This window comes from Leuciscus leuciscus (assembly GCF_965113295.1).
Source record: "Leuciscus leuciscus genome assembly, chromosome: 2".
Classification (NCBI taxonomy): Eukaryota; Metazoa; Chordata; class Actinopteri; order Cypriniformes; family Leuciscidae; genus Leuciscus; species Leuciscus leuciscus.
The window spans coordinates 6,789,483-6,808,272 of NC_138726.1; the positions used below are offsets into that span (position 1 = coordinate 6,789,483).

At 39.4% G+C, this 18,790-nt stretch overlaps 1 protein-coding gene across 7 annotated transcripts in view; it reads left to right on the top strand.

Annotated features, from left to right (window-relative positions):
* The window catches only part of tead1b (TEA domain family member 1b), an 80,868-nt gene that overhangs the window by 50,327 nt on the left and 11,751 nt on the right, over positions 1-18,790 (top strand). For 2 of the 7 annotated variants that reach the window (XM_082162063.1, XM_082162064.1), the window contains exons 4-7: positions 8,274-8,338; positions 11,663-11,725; positions 11,817-11,879; positions 16,917-16,928. In XM_082162063.1, coding sequence (XP_082018189.1) covers positions 8,274-8,338; positions 11,663-11,725; positions 11,817-11,879; positions 16,917-16,928 — 203 coding nt within the window. The remainder of the gene's footprint in view (positions 1-8,273; positions 8,339-11,662; positions 11,726-11,816; positions 11,880-16,916; positions 16,929-18,790) is intronic. The other 5 variants (XM_082162065.1, XM_082162066.1, XM_082162067.1 and 2 more) reach the window with 5 other exon arrangements.

The following is an 18,790-nucleotide window of genomic DNA, read 5'->3' on the forward strand; positions in this document are numbered from 1 at the left end:
AGCCCAAGTCCAGTGTCAAATAAGACAGACTCAGGGGCCGATCACACCTGACGCGTTTTTTTGCAGTGAGAGGTGCCTATTTTCAATTGGTTTCCTATGGCAGCGAGCGTTCTGCGCGCTGTTTACGCGCCTGCTGGGCCTCGCGTTTTTGAAGTAAAAAAAAAAAAGCAACTCCGAGCGGAAAAAGCGCCCGACGTCATCGCGTTTTTTCCACTGTCCAATCGATTGAATGGACAGGCGAGCCTCCCGTTTTAGTGATGAAAGCTACAGTTGCTTGAACGCTCTCTCGTGCGATGATGGAGGATAAACTTGTGGTGCTCTCGCGGGTTACCAGGAGTTTAACGACTTCACGAACCATAACTACCACAATGTTAACAGAAAGTAAATAAAGTTAATAAAAGGCTGATTTGACGTTTACTTGACTGACAGGACAGCGGTTTCAGTGGTTGCCTAGCAACATAAAAAACGCAGCGCACTGCTCGTTCTGTGTGATGGGGCAGTGCTGTGTACCTCGCGTTTTCGAACCTGAAAAACGCGCTAGGTGTGATCGGGGGCTTATGGTATGTTTACACAACAACAATGTACTAAAAATGGCCAAAACACATACAAGATTTGTAGGTTTTAGTTCAAAACGGTGTCTTGTAAACTGCCCCTTAATAAAATGTGTTGAGGCCATCCATGACCAGGGTTGGGAACCACAATGCCAGTAAAGAAACTTTGTTTAAGTGTAACTTATGACCCTGTAATGAGGAAATGTAAACCCCCTGAATAAGGCAACTGGTTTGCATGATTCAGGTGTTTATAAACAGCCTTCTAAATCGATTTCAGTTGCTAGATAAAGGTTAGGCACATTCTCTTGTAAGAGCTAACGTTAGTTTCTTGTAAATATATTTTTACATTTACTAATCTTATTACACTTAACGTAGAGTGGTCAATGATTTTTTTTGTAGTTTGCTTTCACTATTATTTTGAAGAAATAGGCCTATATTTTCTCAGTTGTGAATGTACTCAGAAATTAGTTGTCGAATTGTGAAATTAGTCACAATCCTGAAAATCTTTGCTGGGTAAACTTTTGCATGAACCTCATCCTTTTGTGTGCCTCATTTTGCGCTTTTGAATCTAGTTCTGTGTCACCTGCTCAACTTCCAATGCACAAATCTTGCTCTTTGTCTCCTGTCTATGTGGGTTCCCCTCCTAGCAAGCAGTGTTCCTTGAATGCTGTTGTTCTTGGGAGTAAAAGGCTTCCTGCCTGCCTCCCTTTGCCCCACTCTGGCCCTTCCCCCAGCCCAGCCAAGCCAGGGACCCTTGGAGTGAATGCCTCCATATTGTTGGTTTAGTCTATTGTGATGCTAATGGAGGCCGGAGACCCTCGAGTCATCTATCACGCGTGACAGGGAAGCAGGGGCATTGTGTCTTGTACTGCACACAGGAGAAGGGCTGCTGTCTCCACAGGTCTCACCGGGGGAATATCAAACCCAAAGAATTTATGCTTTTGTGGTATATTGTCCATAGTGACAGAAGTACTACTCAATAACTACACTACCCCAAATTACTAGCTACCAAGCATGTATATCTTTCTTCAAATGTACTCCCCAAAAAATATACAAAATTGCCTATGGGTATTTTAACTTGCAATAGATTTGATAATATCGCCCAGTTGGATGATTAAAATCCACATGGATTTGGATTGAGTGTATTTTGAGTGAAAGTGTAAATGTTCAAATCACTATCAAATATATACATAAATATATTGTTATGAAATATATTCAGGGTTAATTTAGTACTGAACAATTGAGTGTACTCATATTGACTAGCAGATTGATTCAAAGCAATCGTTTGTGTTTGCATAAATAAATAAAAAATCTAATTGATTTAAATACGTGCCTCATAAAAGTCATTTGTTCGAAAGAACAGCAATGTTCAAGTATAATGCTTTACTGCACACATTTGAAATCTCACAGGAAAGAATGTTAAGAACAATCAAAACTTGTGGCCTATTGAGGATTAATGCTAGATTTGGATGGGGTGAAGCCATTGAAGTGAGCTTTTATGTGAGAAATCTCTAGCTGCTGACTGACTGTATGGCCACGGTCCAGCATCCACTGATTTCATCGTTGTCCAACTGGCCAGATGTGAGTGCGGTCAGGCCTGCGTTAAACAAATGTGGTACAACAGGAAATGAGTGCTTTAAAATGCTCTGAGAAAAAAATGTGATGTGTTTTTAGCAATCAAAGAACATAACCGAAGCCATTAAAAGGCTTTAATATGCTATAACTATAAATGAGGACAATGTTTATGGCATGGGGTCTGAGCCGAGCTGCAGGATTTTTCTTTGATTAAATCATCTTTGCTATGACATGCTGGCAGGAAGGATGATGGGGCTTTATTTGCTTCACCCCCTCGGTGTGGAATCAATGGCAATTTTATGCTGTCTTTTTAAATGATATAACACACTCCTGCTGCAGAGGCTCTTTGGCTCCTGTGGAGTGCTATCTGTGAGGGGCTGAGAGGATGCTAATGGAAGGGCCGGTGTTGATGGTTTCATCCCAGTTAGACCTTTAAGGAGGAGGACACTGCCACATGTTGCTAGAAAAAAAGAACCGGCCTAAGGTGTTCAAATTCATTTTTGGGACAGCTGTTTTTTTGCTGTTCCTAGGTGGTCTACCATCTCTAACCAGCTTGATTAAGATGGTCTACCAGGTCAACAGCAAGTCCACCAAATGATAGTCCAGTTAGTTAATCAATCAGCTTGACCAGATTGAACTTGTTCCAGGGCTGAGAGAATGCTAATGCAAGGGCTGGTGATGGTTTTATCCTAGTTAGACCTGTAAGGAGGTGTGCCACGTGCGAGAAAAACACTGCTCACACCAACTAAAGGTGGTCAAGCTTATTTCTGGGACATGAAAACTGATTTGTTGCTGTTCCAAGGTGGTCTACCAGCTTTAACCAGCTTGATCAATTTGGTCGAAACTAGTTCCAACAACTAATAGTCCAGTTAATCAATCACCTAGACACGCTTGAAACTTCTGCAGAGTGCTTTGAAGGGCACAGGGGATGCCAATGTAAGGGCTGGTGATGGTTTTACCCCAGTTAAACTGTGAGGAGTTCGGAGTTTACACGTGTTGCTTCACCCTGCCGTAGTAACCAGGTCATATCAGTTTAAGGCAGAAAAGCTGGTTTTTGGAGCATAGCAGCTGGTCCAATGTGGTGTACAAACTCTAACCAGCTTGACCAAGATGGTCTAGTAGTTGGTCCAGTTGATCAACTAGCTAATGAGTGCTGGGTTGGACCTGTCGTTAACTGCTTAAGGTGCTCAATGTTAATTGTTTGGACATAACTGAATTCTGCAGTTTTAAACCATCTAATGAGGACCATCTAAGCTGGACCATCTAATGAGGATAAACGATCAGCTTGGACCAACTGTTCCTTTCAGCAGAGCTTTATGGCCCACTGGTCTTTTCTTGCAGTAGAGAGGTAATTACACAAAGTAGACAATGTACAAGGCACATTTGATATACATTTTTAAGATGAGGGATGTCGTTGTGGGCTGAGATAAGATATTGAGTCTTGACACATTAATGGTGATTAGTAATTTGAAAGTTCACTGCTGCTAGGGTGTTTTGGCAATACTGAGAAACAGCCATAAAACACTGAGGAAATGTTGTGCCAAGTTGTTTGAGAGCAGCCCAGTTGAGGTAATGAAACCTCATCCAAATAAAAAAAAAAGTGTGATGCAGCATTGCAAGGTGAGAGTGAATGTGTGGTAAAGTGGGCTGCAGTGGGGAGTCATGGGGGAGCAAAGCAGCAGCTGTGTAAACCTCATCAGTTTAAAAAGGGGATGCAGGAACCAAGGGATGGATGAATGCATTGAGAGGGTGAACTCTTGTACCAAGACTGTTAATTGTTCTCTGGCTTAGCTACGTACAGCTACAGTCACACCTCGGCTCCAGACTGAGCAGCTATCAAAGACACACCCTATTCAGAGAAAGCCTTCAATGGCCAGAGTCTGTCGGTGCATATCTGAGGAGTCTAAGCAGGGGAGGATGAGTTAGTGTCTAAATTGAGGTGGGAGTGCTGACAGCTCTCAGTAGGGAGTGGGGAGGGAGTCCGCTCCCCTTTCCTCTGAGGGAGTTGGCGCAAAGGGCGGAGATGCATTCCTAATTGAATGAAGAGTCAGCTGGGGGACAATCCTAGAAAGAGGGGTACCGGCAGGTCCCACTGAGTGGCTTCATCTGTTTTAGGAACTATTGATATGGACTCTACTGTCTTTGAAATTAAGGGAAGGCTTTTCCTTGAGAGGACGGTTTTCTTCTTGCTCTGTGCTCTGCTTTTTAGTCAGACCATAAATACCTAATCCTTTCCCTACTGTTTTGACTGACATCTGGAGAACTCTTTCAAGAGTTCACATCCTCCCTGTTCCCACCCCCTGCCCTGCCGTCCTCCTCCTCGTGTACACCACACTGCTGAATGAATATATTCCCCCATGAATATCCACCATGGACAAGACTTTAAATCGAATTGGTACATTCATATGGACCTGTTCACACAAAGCAAAGAATGTCAGATTCAGTTTTTATGTCATTTCAAACACTTTTATTGACAGGGGTTTGATGCATTTCACCAGTTTTGTAAAAAGTCAGTTAAAATAAAACTTTTGTTAACTGAACTAACTTAAACAGCCCAAAGCTGTAAAATTTATATCGAAATTTTAATCATCTACTGTTAAAAAACTTGTATTATTATCATTCATAGATATTCTTATTGATTTGTCAAATCACAAAATAATAACAATACGAGTTTCTTTGGCAAATTGGGGTTTCATAGTCCAATCACATGCAGGGCACCTGTTCACATTATTTTAGAATAAAACTGTAACACATATTACTTTAAAAATGCAATGTATTTATTTTTTTCTTATTAATGTCATGGGGGGCAGATTGTCTCCTAAGGTTTCAGGACCTCCAGTGTGTCCTTACCCTCTTTTTTGACTTTCTTTCTGCCAACGTTGTTTTGCACGGCTAACACAGGAAAGAAAGCTTGCTGCCCAAGTCCCGCTGAGCAGGGGTTTTTTCAAGGCGGTGAAAAGAATGAATTATTCAGCAGTAAGCATGCTTACAGCTGGCCGTTTGTGAGCTTTGATCTAGGAATCAGGCGTCTGCATGAATGCCCTTATTGTCATGTTATGTGTACACAGTGTGTGAATTATTGAAAGTGGCGAGGCCCTGGCTTCATCTGGGAGAGATTACAGTGTTGGCATGCTGAGGAGGTGGGCTAGAACTGAAAATCCCCAGATGCTATTTATTTGTCCTGGAGGTCACATGATCTCCCGCCGTTGTTATAGCCTTAACAGAAAGGCCTACGTGAAGAAAGAGAGCTGTCCATCCATTCAGCCCACACATGCATCAAGCACGCATGTTGGAATCGCACACTCATTGGCTTCAGGCTATGTTGGGGGAGCGCTACACACCTGTTAGGACAAGGCCTTTGTAGAGGGAGTTTTTATTTTTATCATGTAGACATCTCACAAATTGCTAGCAACACATGTACATGGTTTGTGGGTAATTCCAGAGTTTGGACTTTAAAAGAAATCAGTGCCTGATTGGGGCTTTCTCAGATTTTTTTCGACATTGATGATAAATTCATAGGTCTAGTTGGCATGAAATAAAAATTCTTCTATGTTCTAAATGCATCTTATTGTGATCTTGTTGTGAACGATTCATCCATGTATACATTTTTTTTATTATTTTTTTTTTTAATGTTTTGACCTCATACTGTTTAATCAAAATTTGATAACTGGTTCTTCTGGTGAGAATGACAGATTTCTCTCTTGTGACATATGCAGGACTTCTCCAATCATTTAATCCACTTAAACCCCGCTCCTTACAAGCTCAGGTTCATCTGCCTCCACTTTTGAGTGCAACGCGGCACCCACATCTCAATAGTCAACAACCAATTAATAAAACCTTACATTTTATACCCCCAATAATCCATTGTCCTCGGAAGTACGTCACAATGCGACTTTATGCAAAGTGTTTTTGTAGAAAATGTAGGGCAAATTTATAAACCGTTTTATGTGCTATTATTCAAGTCTAAAAACAGGAAAAGTTTATGTAAAAAAAATTATTGATCAAAGAAGCAGAATTTCTGAATAAGTAATTATCATGGATCATATCCAGTTGTGCAGTATAAACAAGCATTTTTTAAAATTTATTTAAAATAGACTATTCAGGTATGGCGATGCAGTACAGTCCCAGTAAAGTATAACATATTGTGTTAGTCTTCAGCACCTTTTCATAACTAGCCAGAAAGATTGGGAATAGCGGCATACAAATGATGGTCATTACCTCATTTGCATAAATCATTTAGTCAGTTGAGTCAGCTGCACATGACATGCGGACATATAGCCAAGAATTAAGAATTCGTTCTCTCGTTTTAGTAAATCATGGCCATGATTCACTAATTTGTTCCCTTGTTTTAAAATCATGTGCACACTATAATAATTTGTTCCTTTAGTTTAGTAAATCACTTGTTTTAGTTAAATCAACATGAGGGAACAAATTATTACAATGTGGCCACGATTTAGTAAAACAAGGGAAATAATCATTATTTTGTGCGTATGATTTAGTAGAACGTGCTGATGTATTAGTAAGTCATGGGAACGAACTGTTAATTCGTGGCCAAGATATACATATTTTTTTCCGGCATGTCATGTGCGGGTCTCTGTAAAAACGCAGACAGGACGTGCAAAAAAAGACCTGATATCAGCAGGTCCGATTCATTCTTTATGGTTCCTATTGGTTTTAAAACTCACGAGGATTTTACTGAGAGAAAAGCAAATTACTGGTATGTCAGAGAGAGGAGGTGAGTGAGAAAGAGATTCCCTTTCACACGACAGGTGTGCCTAATAGCAGAAGCTCAGGAGATTACCCAGCCCACCTGAACACGGCGAGCCCAGCGCACAGCAGGTGGATGATGCGGCTTTGCCATCTCAGTGTGTGCCCATTTCACAAACAACAGACCTCAGCCCAGCCTCCGCCATGGCCAGTCACCCCACTCCACACCCAGAACACATCTGCTGCCTCACCTCCTCAACTCATCTTTTTTTCCCCTCGACAAGTCTACCTTTAATTTTAGCATGTGCTTTGATGGAGCCATGGCCTGGTTGTAAGTTACATGTTGAGCAGTGGTGTTCATATGGCTTTTATGAGTTCAAGTCTCGCTGTGTTCAGGTCATTCCCATTCCCTGCTAATCAGAGGCCAGAAAAATTCATAAAAGGCTGGACTCAGGTGGGACTGAGTCCAGGGAGTGAATTTCAAGAGGGGACAGAGTTCCTGTTCAAAATCGAGAGGATTTCCATCTTTTATCCACATAATAGCCTCCAAATGCGATGCAAATTTCACACATAAAGTGGGATTTTTTGCATCTATGGTTTAAAAAAAAGATGTATGTATGTGCGTGTGTGTGTGTGTGTGTGTGTGTGTGTGTGTGTGTATATATGTTTGTGTGTGTATATTCACATATACATGTGTTCGATTCTTTTTACTTTATGCTAATTATATTTTGTGGAAATATAAGTTTATTGTTGTTCCAACGTAAATTGGGTGGACACGTGGTAAATTGTAGCTACATCAATTTTGCGCTTGCCTGTTTAAAAAGCTAGTTTTAGTACATGGCCCTGAATTAAAAAAAATGGGGCTCTATGGCAACCGTTGGCTACAGCTGGACACATAATTAGAGTGGCTCCTTACCTATAATTTGCGTAATAGTTTTGGGGTGGCGGTATGTTATTAACATATGAAAAGGCTAAGCAGGGGTCATTGTGCCTTGCATCAGTAATTAGAGCAGTGCCGAGGGCGCAAGAATGTGTAGAGCTGCCATTAATTGGAGATCACTACAAAACCATGCTTTAATTATTATTTAGTGAGAACAGTAGTGTGTTAAATGAATATGTTCTCTGTCATTACGTGCTGTAACCATATGAATGTCTGGATCTGTTTCTTTTCATAGCATGAGGCTTTGAAGAAATTGGGAATAAATTAGATTAAATTGAAAAGCTGTGGATTTGTTGGGCTATTTTCATGGTAATGGCACTCACAGCCAAGTTTTCATTTAAATTAGGCGTGTTTGTTTATTCACTGGGCTAAAGATTGTTACATGTCGCTGACATAGTGGGAACAATTGAAATTTCTGCTTTGATTTGGGTAATTGAATTTACAGCATTACATCTCCACACATTTGACCTTAACACATCTCATTTTTTGTCTTTCCCTAGGTCGGAATGAGTTGATTGCCAGATACATTAAACTCAGAACTGGGAAGACAAGGACACGGAAACAGGTAAGAGAATCCGTGGTCTTGCATGCATGCCACTAAATGGGGGAAGGCCAGTCCTGTTGAATGTGCCTGCTATCCGAGCTTCTGCAGAGAGAGAACTTACAGCTCACACAATAAAGACATCCACTTAGGGGTGGGCGATATAAGGAAAAATGCATATTATGGGATCCTTAAAATTGATATCATGATATCATATTATTAGAATATAATGTAATATTTAGTGCTGTCAAAATTAGAGCATGCAATTAATTTTTTCAGTTTAACGCAACATATTTCCTGTCATATTTTGGCAGCGCTACATTATATGATCACGCTCTTATTCATGCAGATGCTTTTAAACCATTCCAGCTCGATAAGACACAAAAGAGAGCATCCTCACAAGCAGAGTCTTAAATGAGTTAAATTAAGTCTTAAATTAGCGTAGAGTTGTGAGAAAATGGGATGCGCGTCAGATCTGCATCATGTGCTTCAGCTCTTAAAGTGACAGCAGCCTAATAAACCTCATTAATGTTAATCAAAGAAAAAGAGAAAAACACTCACTGCTCTTGACTGAATAACTTTTGTAGCTTTAATAAGGATTAATGATTTTCTCAGTGAAGACTGTGAAGTGTTTGATAACTTTAGTCAATTTCTGTAGGCTATATATCATGCCTGTTAAATCTAGCTAAAAAAAAAGAAATTGAGTCCTGATATATTGAAGGGCACAGGTAAATGTGACATTTATTATTATAATGGGTTTATGTGAAGATTGTTTAAAGTTCACATAAATGAAAAGTTGTATAAAGCCTAATAACTAAAATTATAGCTTCCAATTATACAGTAATGCTGAATGGCTATAATTAATGGTTAAAATTGAGAAAAAAACAAAAACAATTTCATCGAGACATTGGTATCAGTGATGCCTTCATTCATAAAAATATGCCATTAAACAAATATTTATTTTGTTCTCTTTATGTTGCTTCTACATTCATTTGGAGTTTAAATGTGAAATTATTACAATATAAAAATATATTAAAAACTTTAATGCTAGGTGTGATTAATCACAATTAATTACAGAAAAAATATGCTATGATTAACTGCTTTTTTTTTATATTGACAGCACTAAAATAAATATATTACTATGTTAATTTGTATATAAAAGTATATTAAAATATTATAAAATTGACAACTTGACCAAAACGCCTAACTGTAGCTGTGAACTATTGAAAATATCTGTATTCAGTAAGATTTACTGAATAGATATTATGTGTGCCTTGAAAAGCCAAGATGTGCTTTTCAAACAATGAATGAATAGTTTGCACAAGTATTTTGTGCGATCACATTTTGTGATTGTGTTATAAATATATGAAAAACACTTTTCAGAACACTGAAAAAATATGTGCTGCTTTGGCCTGTGGATTGAAACAGGCATTTGAGGGACACCTGTTGTTCTTTCTGTGCATCTAGGTTGAGATGTTTCTTTATTGCCCACCCCTACTCTCACACACATATGTAAGATTGTACCACCATGCACGCGCACGCACACACACACACACACATAGCCACTCATGAAGAAGCATGGAGCTTTGCAGCATGATCAGGCTGGGCGCAAGAACGCTAATGCGATTGTTGAAGAGACGGACCCTGAACGCTGGGCTCAGCCGGCAGATGTTTCATTCAGCTGTATGCGAACACGCCACTGAACTACAGCTTATTGTCAAGACACATTCACTCACACATTAGCTAACACAATTTTAATGATGACTTGTTCAGAACTGAAATGTCTGTTTAAATCCATAAATCTGTTTCTCCATTTGACTGTTGTGTAATTTGTCATGGTCATTTGTCATTTATGTGTTGGTGCAGCTTTAACACTTCAGTGGGCTGTGCTTCGAGGGCCATGTCTCAAAGCTCTTATCAGATACAGCGGACAGGGAACATGATACACGACATCCTCTTGTTTTAAATGAGATATGTCAATATTCCAGGTTATATAGTGTCTAGGCCGCTCTCTGATCCTTCAGTCCTTACAGTAAACCACTACATTTGCAGAATATCTCTTACAATTATCACACTGTTTTAAGACCATTAAATAATATAATTAAACAGTTGCCTTGTTCTCTATCCACCCAAAGCCTTACATTGCATTGAATTATGATGTTTGATAAATTCACTAATATAACTCGCTAAAATAATTGATTCTGATTGATCAATTACTGCATTCAGCAATCAAATATTGGTAATAATTTACAATTATGTTCGGCCTGATTTTGTTCGAAAATGACGTCACATCAGTCCGGTCTTCGATTTCGCTTGAAGTATATCTGAACCTTTAGCCTAATATATTTGAATAATGACCATAGTCTATAAGTGACCACCCTGTACACCTGGTATAGCCCATTTCCTACAATTAGTAGTTTGAAAAGTGCAAAGTGCAGTGAACACTTTTTACATTTGGATTTACAAACTGAGGGCTGAATTGTAATAATTAGCTTTTGTAATCGACAGCATGCCCCAAATAGTGTTGACAGACCTAACGTTGTATTTAACTCAGAACATGCATTTACATAAAGTGATTTCCTAACGATTTATAATGGAAGAAATGGCACAAACCTATGCGGGCAATATTATAAAAAAATCTGGTTGACATCTCAAAAAATTCCCAGCAAAGTGAAAAGCCCAGAAATCGACCCGAACGCTGAAACATCACAACAATCCCATTGTAATTTCATTTGGCAAAGCCTGAACCATTGAAGTGATTGTTGTAATTAATTTGGAAAGGTCAAAGGAGCACTTGTGCTGCTGAGATATGTGTAAATGTGACTTTGCCGTGAGAGTTGAGAGCGGCGGGCCTCCGGAGACCGGCGACCTCATTAATACTCCGCGTCGAGCGCGAGGCCCGCTCAAAAGCCACTTGTGCGTGATTGGCCTGATTAAGACGAGGAACGCTCTCCACGTAACCCCTCGGAGCAGAGCCTCATTACAACATCACACAACCTCCCACCTCACAGCACTATTAATACACCATTAGTACATAATTCACAAACAGAACTCTGACTTGGTGGAATATGCAGAGCAGCGGCTAAAGGGCCCCGGGGCCCTCGCATTACCCTCCCCGAAGAATACTAGACGTGGCCATTCTCATTCTGTACACAGAAGATCACATCTGCTCTGTCTTAATGTGCTTAAGAAGCCTGCATACTCCTTAATCAGCTCACTTAAATGAGGAGGTGAGCGGGCCGGTGTGCTGGGCTGCCGTCCTCAAATGTTTGACTTGTTAAAAATGTCTGTAATTCTTGATTGCTTTCTTTTCTTTTTGCTTTTCTTGTTTTGTTTTGAAAAACGGAGGTGTCTAGTCACATACAGGTCTTAGCAAGAAAGAAAGTTCGAGAAATCCAAGCTGCCATCAAGGTACGTCTGGCTCTGCCCAGTTGCAGGGGGGCTTTTCATCGCCATGGTTACAGGCTGTTCCTTTGTTTTCCTCCCCTCCCCTACCCCGCAGGTGTCTAGTCACATTCAGGTTCTTGCCAGAAGGAAATCTCGTGAATTTCATTCCAAGCTAAAGGTATGCGCTTTTCTGCTTTTGGGCTTGTGGTTGCCATGCGTCTCACTTCCTGTTTCCTGTGAATGCCTTGTTGCTCTAATTCCTGTAACCTAGATCCCTCGCATGTGACGGCCTGTTTAACATACATAATTCAACGCCTGTACTCCGTCCCCGATGTGCGTTCCTCCTTTCATGCTCATCAGTGGCCGTCTTCTCCTCTGTGTTTCACTGACCACGAAGTGCGTGTGCTCTGAGTCTAACGCTACAGGTCCCACGCCGACTCCTGGTTAAATATAGCAGGGGTGCAGGAACGGTTGGCACATGCCACAAACCTGAAAAGAGGCATATGCTTTGGAAATTAATATGGATGTGAACTTCAATAGCTCTGGAGAGAAAAGGCAACTATTAAGTTTGTTCCATAATGCAGTAAATTGTGCTGCTCACTGGCTTGGAACTGAGGTTTTGTAAATTCAAGTTTTCTATCCCTGTAATTTTGGGGACAGAATTTTTAGAAGTTCACAAACTAAATCTTTAGGTTCCATCTTAGTGGTAAATATTCTATAAAATATATTAAATTATAAATGAATTTATGGTAGGTATAAAATGACTAAATGGATTTTTTTTTTTTTTTTTTTTTTAGATAAATAAGCATTTATTACATTATAAGAGCTCCACATGCATTAGAATAAACGCATATAAAAACCTCTGATTATCTGCGCATGTTTTTTTTACTAACCAGTCCGGATATTATTTACTTTAAGTTCACTGAATTTTTAACATCTCTAATTTGTGTCCAACTACAATATAAAAGTTTAATATGAAAAGTGAAGTTTGTAATCTGTCACAAAATAAAAAGAATTGCACAATTGTGAAAATAATCTAAGAGGCTGTTTTCAACTAAAAACGGAAAACTTTTTATGCATTTTGGCCTTTTATTTACACGACAACGGCGTTTTGTGGGCCTGAAAATGCCAACTTTTGAAAACGGGTTTTCAAAGTGCACGTTTTTGAAACTGCAATATCACACCTTATCGTCTCAGTGTAAACTACAAAAACGTGGTTTTGTGAAAACGGTGACGTCATGCGCATGAGCATTACGTGTTCAGTATGTTGGCGCGTAGTGTTTCTTTACTAAGTGATATCGCCATCTACTGGCCTGGCAGCAGAACACAGCGTTTTTTAATCGTTTTCACAGATCTATGTGAACGGGGATCGTTTTGACGCTATTTTAATTTTTTAGTGCATTGTTGTCGTGTAAACATACCCTAAGGTTCCTAAGATTTCCTAAACAGTCCCGCTGTCTGCCATTGGTCAGGAAAACATCTAGCCCTCCCTCCAAACTAACGCCATTGGTTGATTCAGTGTTACTGTCAATGATTCAGGATGTTTTGATAGTGACACAGTCACAGTGTTTACATTTTCCGGAAATCAACCTTCGAATGGCTTATAGTTGCCTCTGCAAATTAAACCAGAATGAGAGAAGGAACTGCTTTAAAGATGTACAAATTTGAAAACCATTGTATGACAAAAGAAAGCCTCAAAAGCACAATGCACTTTGCTGGTCGCATGAATGCATTTCTCTGTGTCGTGTTTGCATGTGTGTGTGTGTGTGTGTGTGTGGAGTGTGTGGAGTGTCTCATGCTGGCAGTAAGCTTCAGCTGGTGAGAGTGGCTGAGAGCTGGAGGTCAGAGTTCAGCTGGATTCTGGTCACTGCTTAAACAACACGAGCGGCCACATGACTACAGGAAGAGCACAGTCTAGAGTAAAACCAGCGCTGCTTTGCCTTTATCTCTTCTGAAGTTTAATGAGGTCATCTGTTCTTCCCAAAACGCTCTGCACAAGAAGTCTGGCCCAAAGAGCCCCATTAGGGCCGTCGCTCAGATGCTTTTTGTGGCGTTCCCCTCTCTTCTCGCTCTTTCTCTTGGCTTTTTTTTCAATAACCCACTGGCCGTCAAACGCTTTCCTCATGCTGCATTAATGAAACTACTGAAATCATCCCCCCCCCCCACCCCCCACCCACCCACCACATTCTCTCCTACCATTTCTAAACACCCCCCCTGTGTGATTCAGCCATGTAAACAGCAAAGTGTGCTGCATATAATCACCTTACATCAAATGCATCTCATCCACAAAGGCTGCGGCTTACAGAAAAAAAGGGGCCTTTTGTGGAAGGGATAATCTGATAATAAATTGACCTGTCATTTAAGATACATCTGCAAGGGTCATTTCCTAATATCTGTGTTTACTGAAAAGACCTTGAGGTTGGTCTGACTTCTCTATCTCCTTCTGTTTCATTCTCTTTCTTTTTGTGAGGTGATGACTAACTCCTTTTGACCAGCACACTTTTCCACAGTTCCCAGTTTACTCAGATAGATTAATGACTCCCCCATTTGTGTGCGAGTGTATGTGTGTGTGTGTGTGTGTGTGTGTGTGTGTGTGTGTGCCTAGTGGAGCGTCTGTGTGCATTTCCGCCATGAATGGCTGGTCTTTCAGGGACACTGGCGTCTGCCTGAGTAAAAACAGCCAGCTTTTGTATGGGTCTCTGTCTACTCTCATCTAAAGCAAATTAGAAATCAGGAGCAGGGAAGAATTTGAGCTCCCTCCTGCCATTTGCAGCGTAGCATTATAGTAAACCTGCCCAGTGTGCTCTTATCTGAGACATGTTGACTGAAATGACTGTCATTATGGTGCCCCTCTTTGAGCTGGTCTGTAATGAAACCCTAGCCACAGTAATCTCAAACTGCCATATTATCAGCTATAAATCTTTCCTAAAGATGCTTTCTGTAGTTCATCTGCTTGACCAGCACTCACACTGAGTCCTTAATCTTGGTTTTACTATTAGCATGTGCAGTGTGACTTCAGAGGGCTTAGCATATCATGGGGAATATACCACTAAAATCACATTTATCAAATAAAAATGACATTTATTCAGTCATTGTGTTATATCTCTGATGAAAAGACCAGCATCAGTTTCAATTCTAGTTTATGATGGTTAGAACTAGTTCTATACTGGTCAGCAACACCCTGTTCACCAGCTGATGGCGACTTAAATTGCTTCGTTCAACTCGCTGCTTAACTACCATTATAGTATGAGGCATCATTAGAGAAATTAAATATAGTTTCCCAAAACTGTAGTAACATGATCGCACCTCTGTCGTTTTAGCCAAGTTGGTTCAACAATATAGGACTGTCATTAATGACATCATGCACAGATGGTGTAGTGATAATGTCATATTATAGTTCATTTACACAAACAACAAAAAGCTGTGATAAAAAATAAAAATAATAATCATGTTAACATGCAGTATTTATTTGACATACACTTCACTATTTTTGATCCCTGTCATTTTGCTTTATTGATTCATTGTGGGATCCCTCTAACGTCATACACATGAACGGCACTGATTATTCATACGCTAATATATATATATAAATTTAAATGAATGTCATGTTAGCTTGCTTATTGTGCCCAAAAGCATGAACTATGTAAGTCTGCATGTCTTAACAACAAGAAACTATATGCTTCTAAGCACAGGACGAGAGCTGTATATTCAACCACACAAGTTTGCTATTATTTTTGCGAATGTTCGTTGGGACTGTCGTTTCGTAATTGTTGGATAACGATGGAATATGCAACCATAGTTGGCTAACGATGCTTTTGGGAAACGCACCCTAAGTTAAGACTTTTAAATAAAATTGCTTTATTTGTTTCCTTCTTAAAGGAACACGTCGACTTTTTGGGACTTTAGCTTATTCAGCGTATCCCCCAGAGTTAGATACAGCAAGTCCATACATACCCTTCTCATCTCCGTGCGTGCCGTAAATCTGTCTGACGCACCCACCGCTAGCCTAGCTTAGCACAAAGACTGGAGGTAAACAGCTCCAGCTAGCATACTGCTCCCAATAAGTGACAAAATAACGCCAACATTTTCCTATTTACATGTTGTGATTTGTATATAAGCTAGGCTAGCGTTGGGTGCGTCAGACAGAGTTACGGCACGCACGGAGATGAAAAGGGTATGTATGGACTTATCTAACTCTGGGGGGTACGGTGAATAAGCTAAAGTCCCAAAAAGTCAGCGTGTTCCTTTAATCTTATCAAAAATACATGCGTATAGAGACGAACTGTTGAGGTTAGCGAAACAATTTTCAATATGTTTAAAATTCATATAGAGGTGGTCACAAGCAACAGTCAAAAGTTTAAGTAGTGAATACCTAGTTCTGAGATAAAACTCTAGATGGCGCAGGCAGTCTTTAACTAATTTGGTAGCGATCAAATCATTATCTACATTGAACATCTGATTGGTTGCTTTTGCATCAGCGGCCAATGAGCTGCGGCTCAACATTCAACATTGCTTTTAGCAGTCTGCAGTTTTCTGAAACCCTCCACCTTCCCCAGCTCCACCTGTATACATCTGCTATGGGGGTTATTTCATGTATTCAGCATGTCTTAGATGCTCACAGCTGTGTCTGTGAATGTATTGACAGTAGCAAGTCTCGGTACAGCAGCAGCGTCTATTCCGATCTTTTCCGCCAATACCAAATACATTAACATTGCCATACCCATTACCATGCCAATCTCTATTACCATGCCAATCTCTATTACCATGCAAATCTCTCATAGAGTTGTCATGACAGAAATATATTTAATACTCATCAATTCATGATATGAAATTTGTAAATAAAATCATTCCATTTTAGACGGAAAGTTAGAATAAAATTATCATAGTGCACCATGTCAAAATTATGCAGCTCCGTTGATTTTATTTGAAGCAGCCTATATTTGCATGTCACAACATGCTATACCAGGCTGGTGTGAACACGGTGTTAGCTGGTGAAGCTTGGTGGAATCTGTCTAACCATATTAAACTACTTAAGAATCCTGACATCCAAAACACAATTTATGCTGGTCTTTCAGCAGGAATTAATCCGTGAATCGGATCTATAAATCTGTGAACTTGTCACAAGTCTCTCAGCACACTCATAAATTGTTTGAATTAACTTGCCAAAAAGTGCAAATTGAAAATTGACAATGTAACCTTGTTTGTTTGCATTTAGGTGACAAGCATGGTAAGTACGAGTCCTCAGTGCTCTTGACTGTGCATCAACGTGTCGCCGTCACCGTATAGCAGCTGCTAAACACCTGCTTGAGCTCTGAGTCTCTCTGCCTCTCTCTAAGCCAGCTCTCACTCTCTCATACGTGAGCCATGACTCCCAGCATGTTCATCCTCCGCTTATGCCCACTTTTCACTCTTTTCAATGCAGTTCTGCTCCAATGCACTGGTTGTTTAACATGATCAGTGGCAGGACTTCCATCCTGATATGGCCATGCACACTATACAATAAGCACGTGGAATGTTTGCCTTTGTAGAAATTAGGCATACACACTTTAGCTCCGTTAATTAAATTAACAGTTTCAGAAATGTGTCTATGCACAGACATTCCTTGAGTTATTTAAACTCTACATTCAGAAATCGCCTTTAGCCTCCTTGTGAAAATAACAAGGAGGATGTGTAAAGGAGAAAGTGATGTCCTTCAGGCACTTTTCTCTAATGCGTTCATCTGTTCTGTTTCAGCTCAGTTTGGTGACCTTGATTGGAGCTTTTAAAATGAGAACATTACACACAGCAAAAAAAAGAAAGTTAACATTACTTAAACCTTGTTCCCGACTGACACAATGCAGTTTATTAGAAATGTAGCTGCAAGATAATATATAACATTAAATTCACTTCTCATTCACTCTGCACTCGATATTAAACATTATAATCTCCTGTTCTCTGCGCTGGAGGCTTTCGCTCTTTTCAGACTTTCCGTCTTTAGTGCTAGCACATTCCTCTTAAGATCAATGGCTTTATAGCTCTGAAGAATCTTTTAACATGCTTTCTTATCTGTGGATCTGTGTGTGAGCGCGTGGGCTGCTTTATATTCCCATGTTCTGTGTTCACTGTAGGGGGGTGATGGTTTCCAATGTCTCACGGTTCGGTTTGTACCACGGTTCTGTGGTCACAGTTTTTATCCAGTAAATATAGAAATATTTGAACTCTTTTATTGTTTGTGATAATTAATTATGACCACTACATCGCAAATATTCACTCTCAGTGTCATTATTGCAGGATGACCTGTTATTACTGTTATCGCAGTGAACATCACTGTATTGGATTCACAGTTTTATTGCATGTTCTAATTTATTACAAAATTATCATATTATTAACCTAACAATTTAAGTGGAAAGTAAAAAAAAAATATTGCATTGTATTTTTCAATAAAATTTTCACTCCAATTGTTAGGCCGATAATTTGTGCTTTCATTACCGGTCAGAAAAGTTTGGAATAATTAAGATTTTTTCTAAATGTTTTTCAAAGAAGTATCTTATATGTTTGTTTGTCTGTTCAAAAATACAGTTAAATCAGTAATATTGTGAAATATTATTACAATTTAAAAGAACTGTTTTCTATTTTAATGTTTTAATGTAATTTATTCCTTATAAAGCTGAATTTTAACATCATTACTCCAGTCTTCAGTGTCACATGATCCTTCAGAAATCATTCTAATATGCTGATTTGCTGCTCAAGAAACATTTTCTGATTATAATGCTGCTGAAATTTCAGCTTTGCCATCACAGGAATATATTACATTTAAATTATATTCAAATTGAAAACAGTTCTTTTAAATTGTAATAGAATTTCACAGTATTACTGTTTTTACGGTGTATGTATTTATTATTACTACAGTGTATTTTGGATCACATGAATGCAGCCCTTGGTGAGCATAAAAAACTTTCAAAAACATTAAAAATCTTATTTATTCCAAACTTTTGACCAGTACATTTTTTGTAATAAATTAGAAAACAATATTCAAGAAGCAAGCTTTTACACTGGTCTCAGTCTCCCAGACTTGTAAGACATGAGATGAATCATGGTACAAACGTGTGT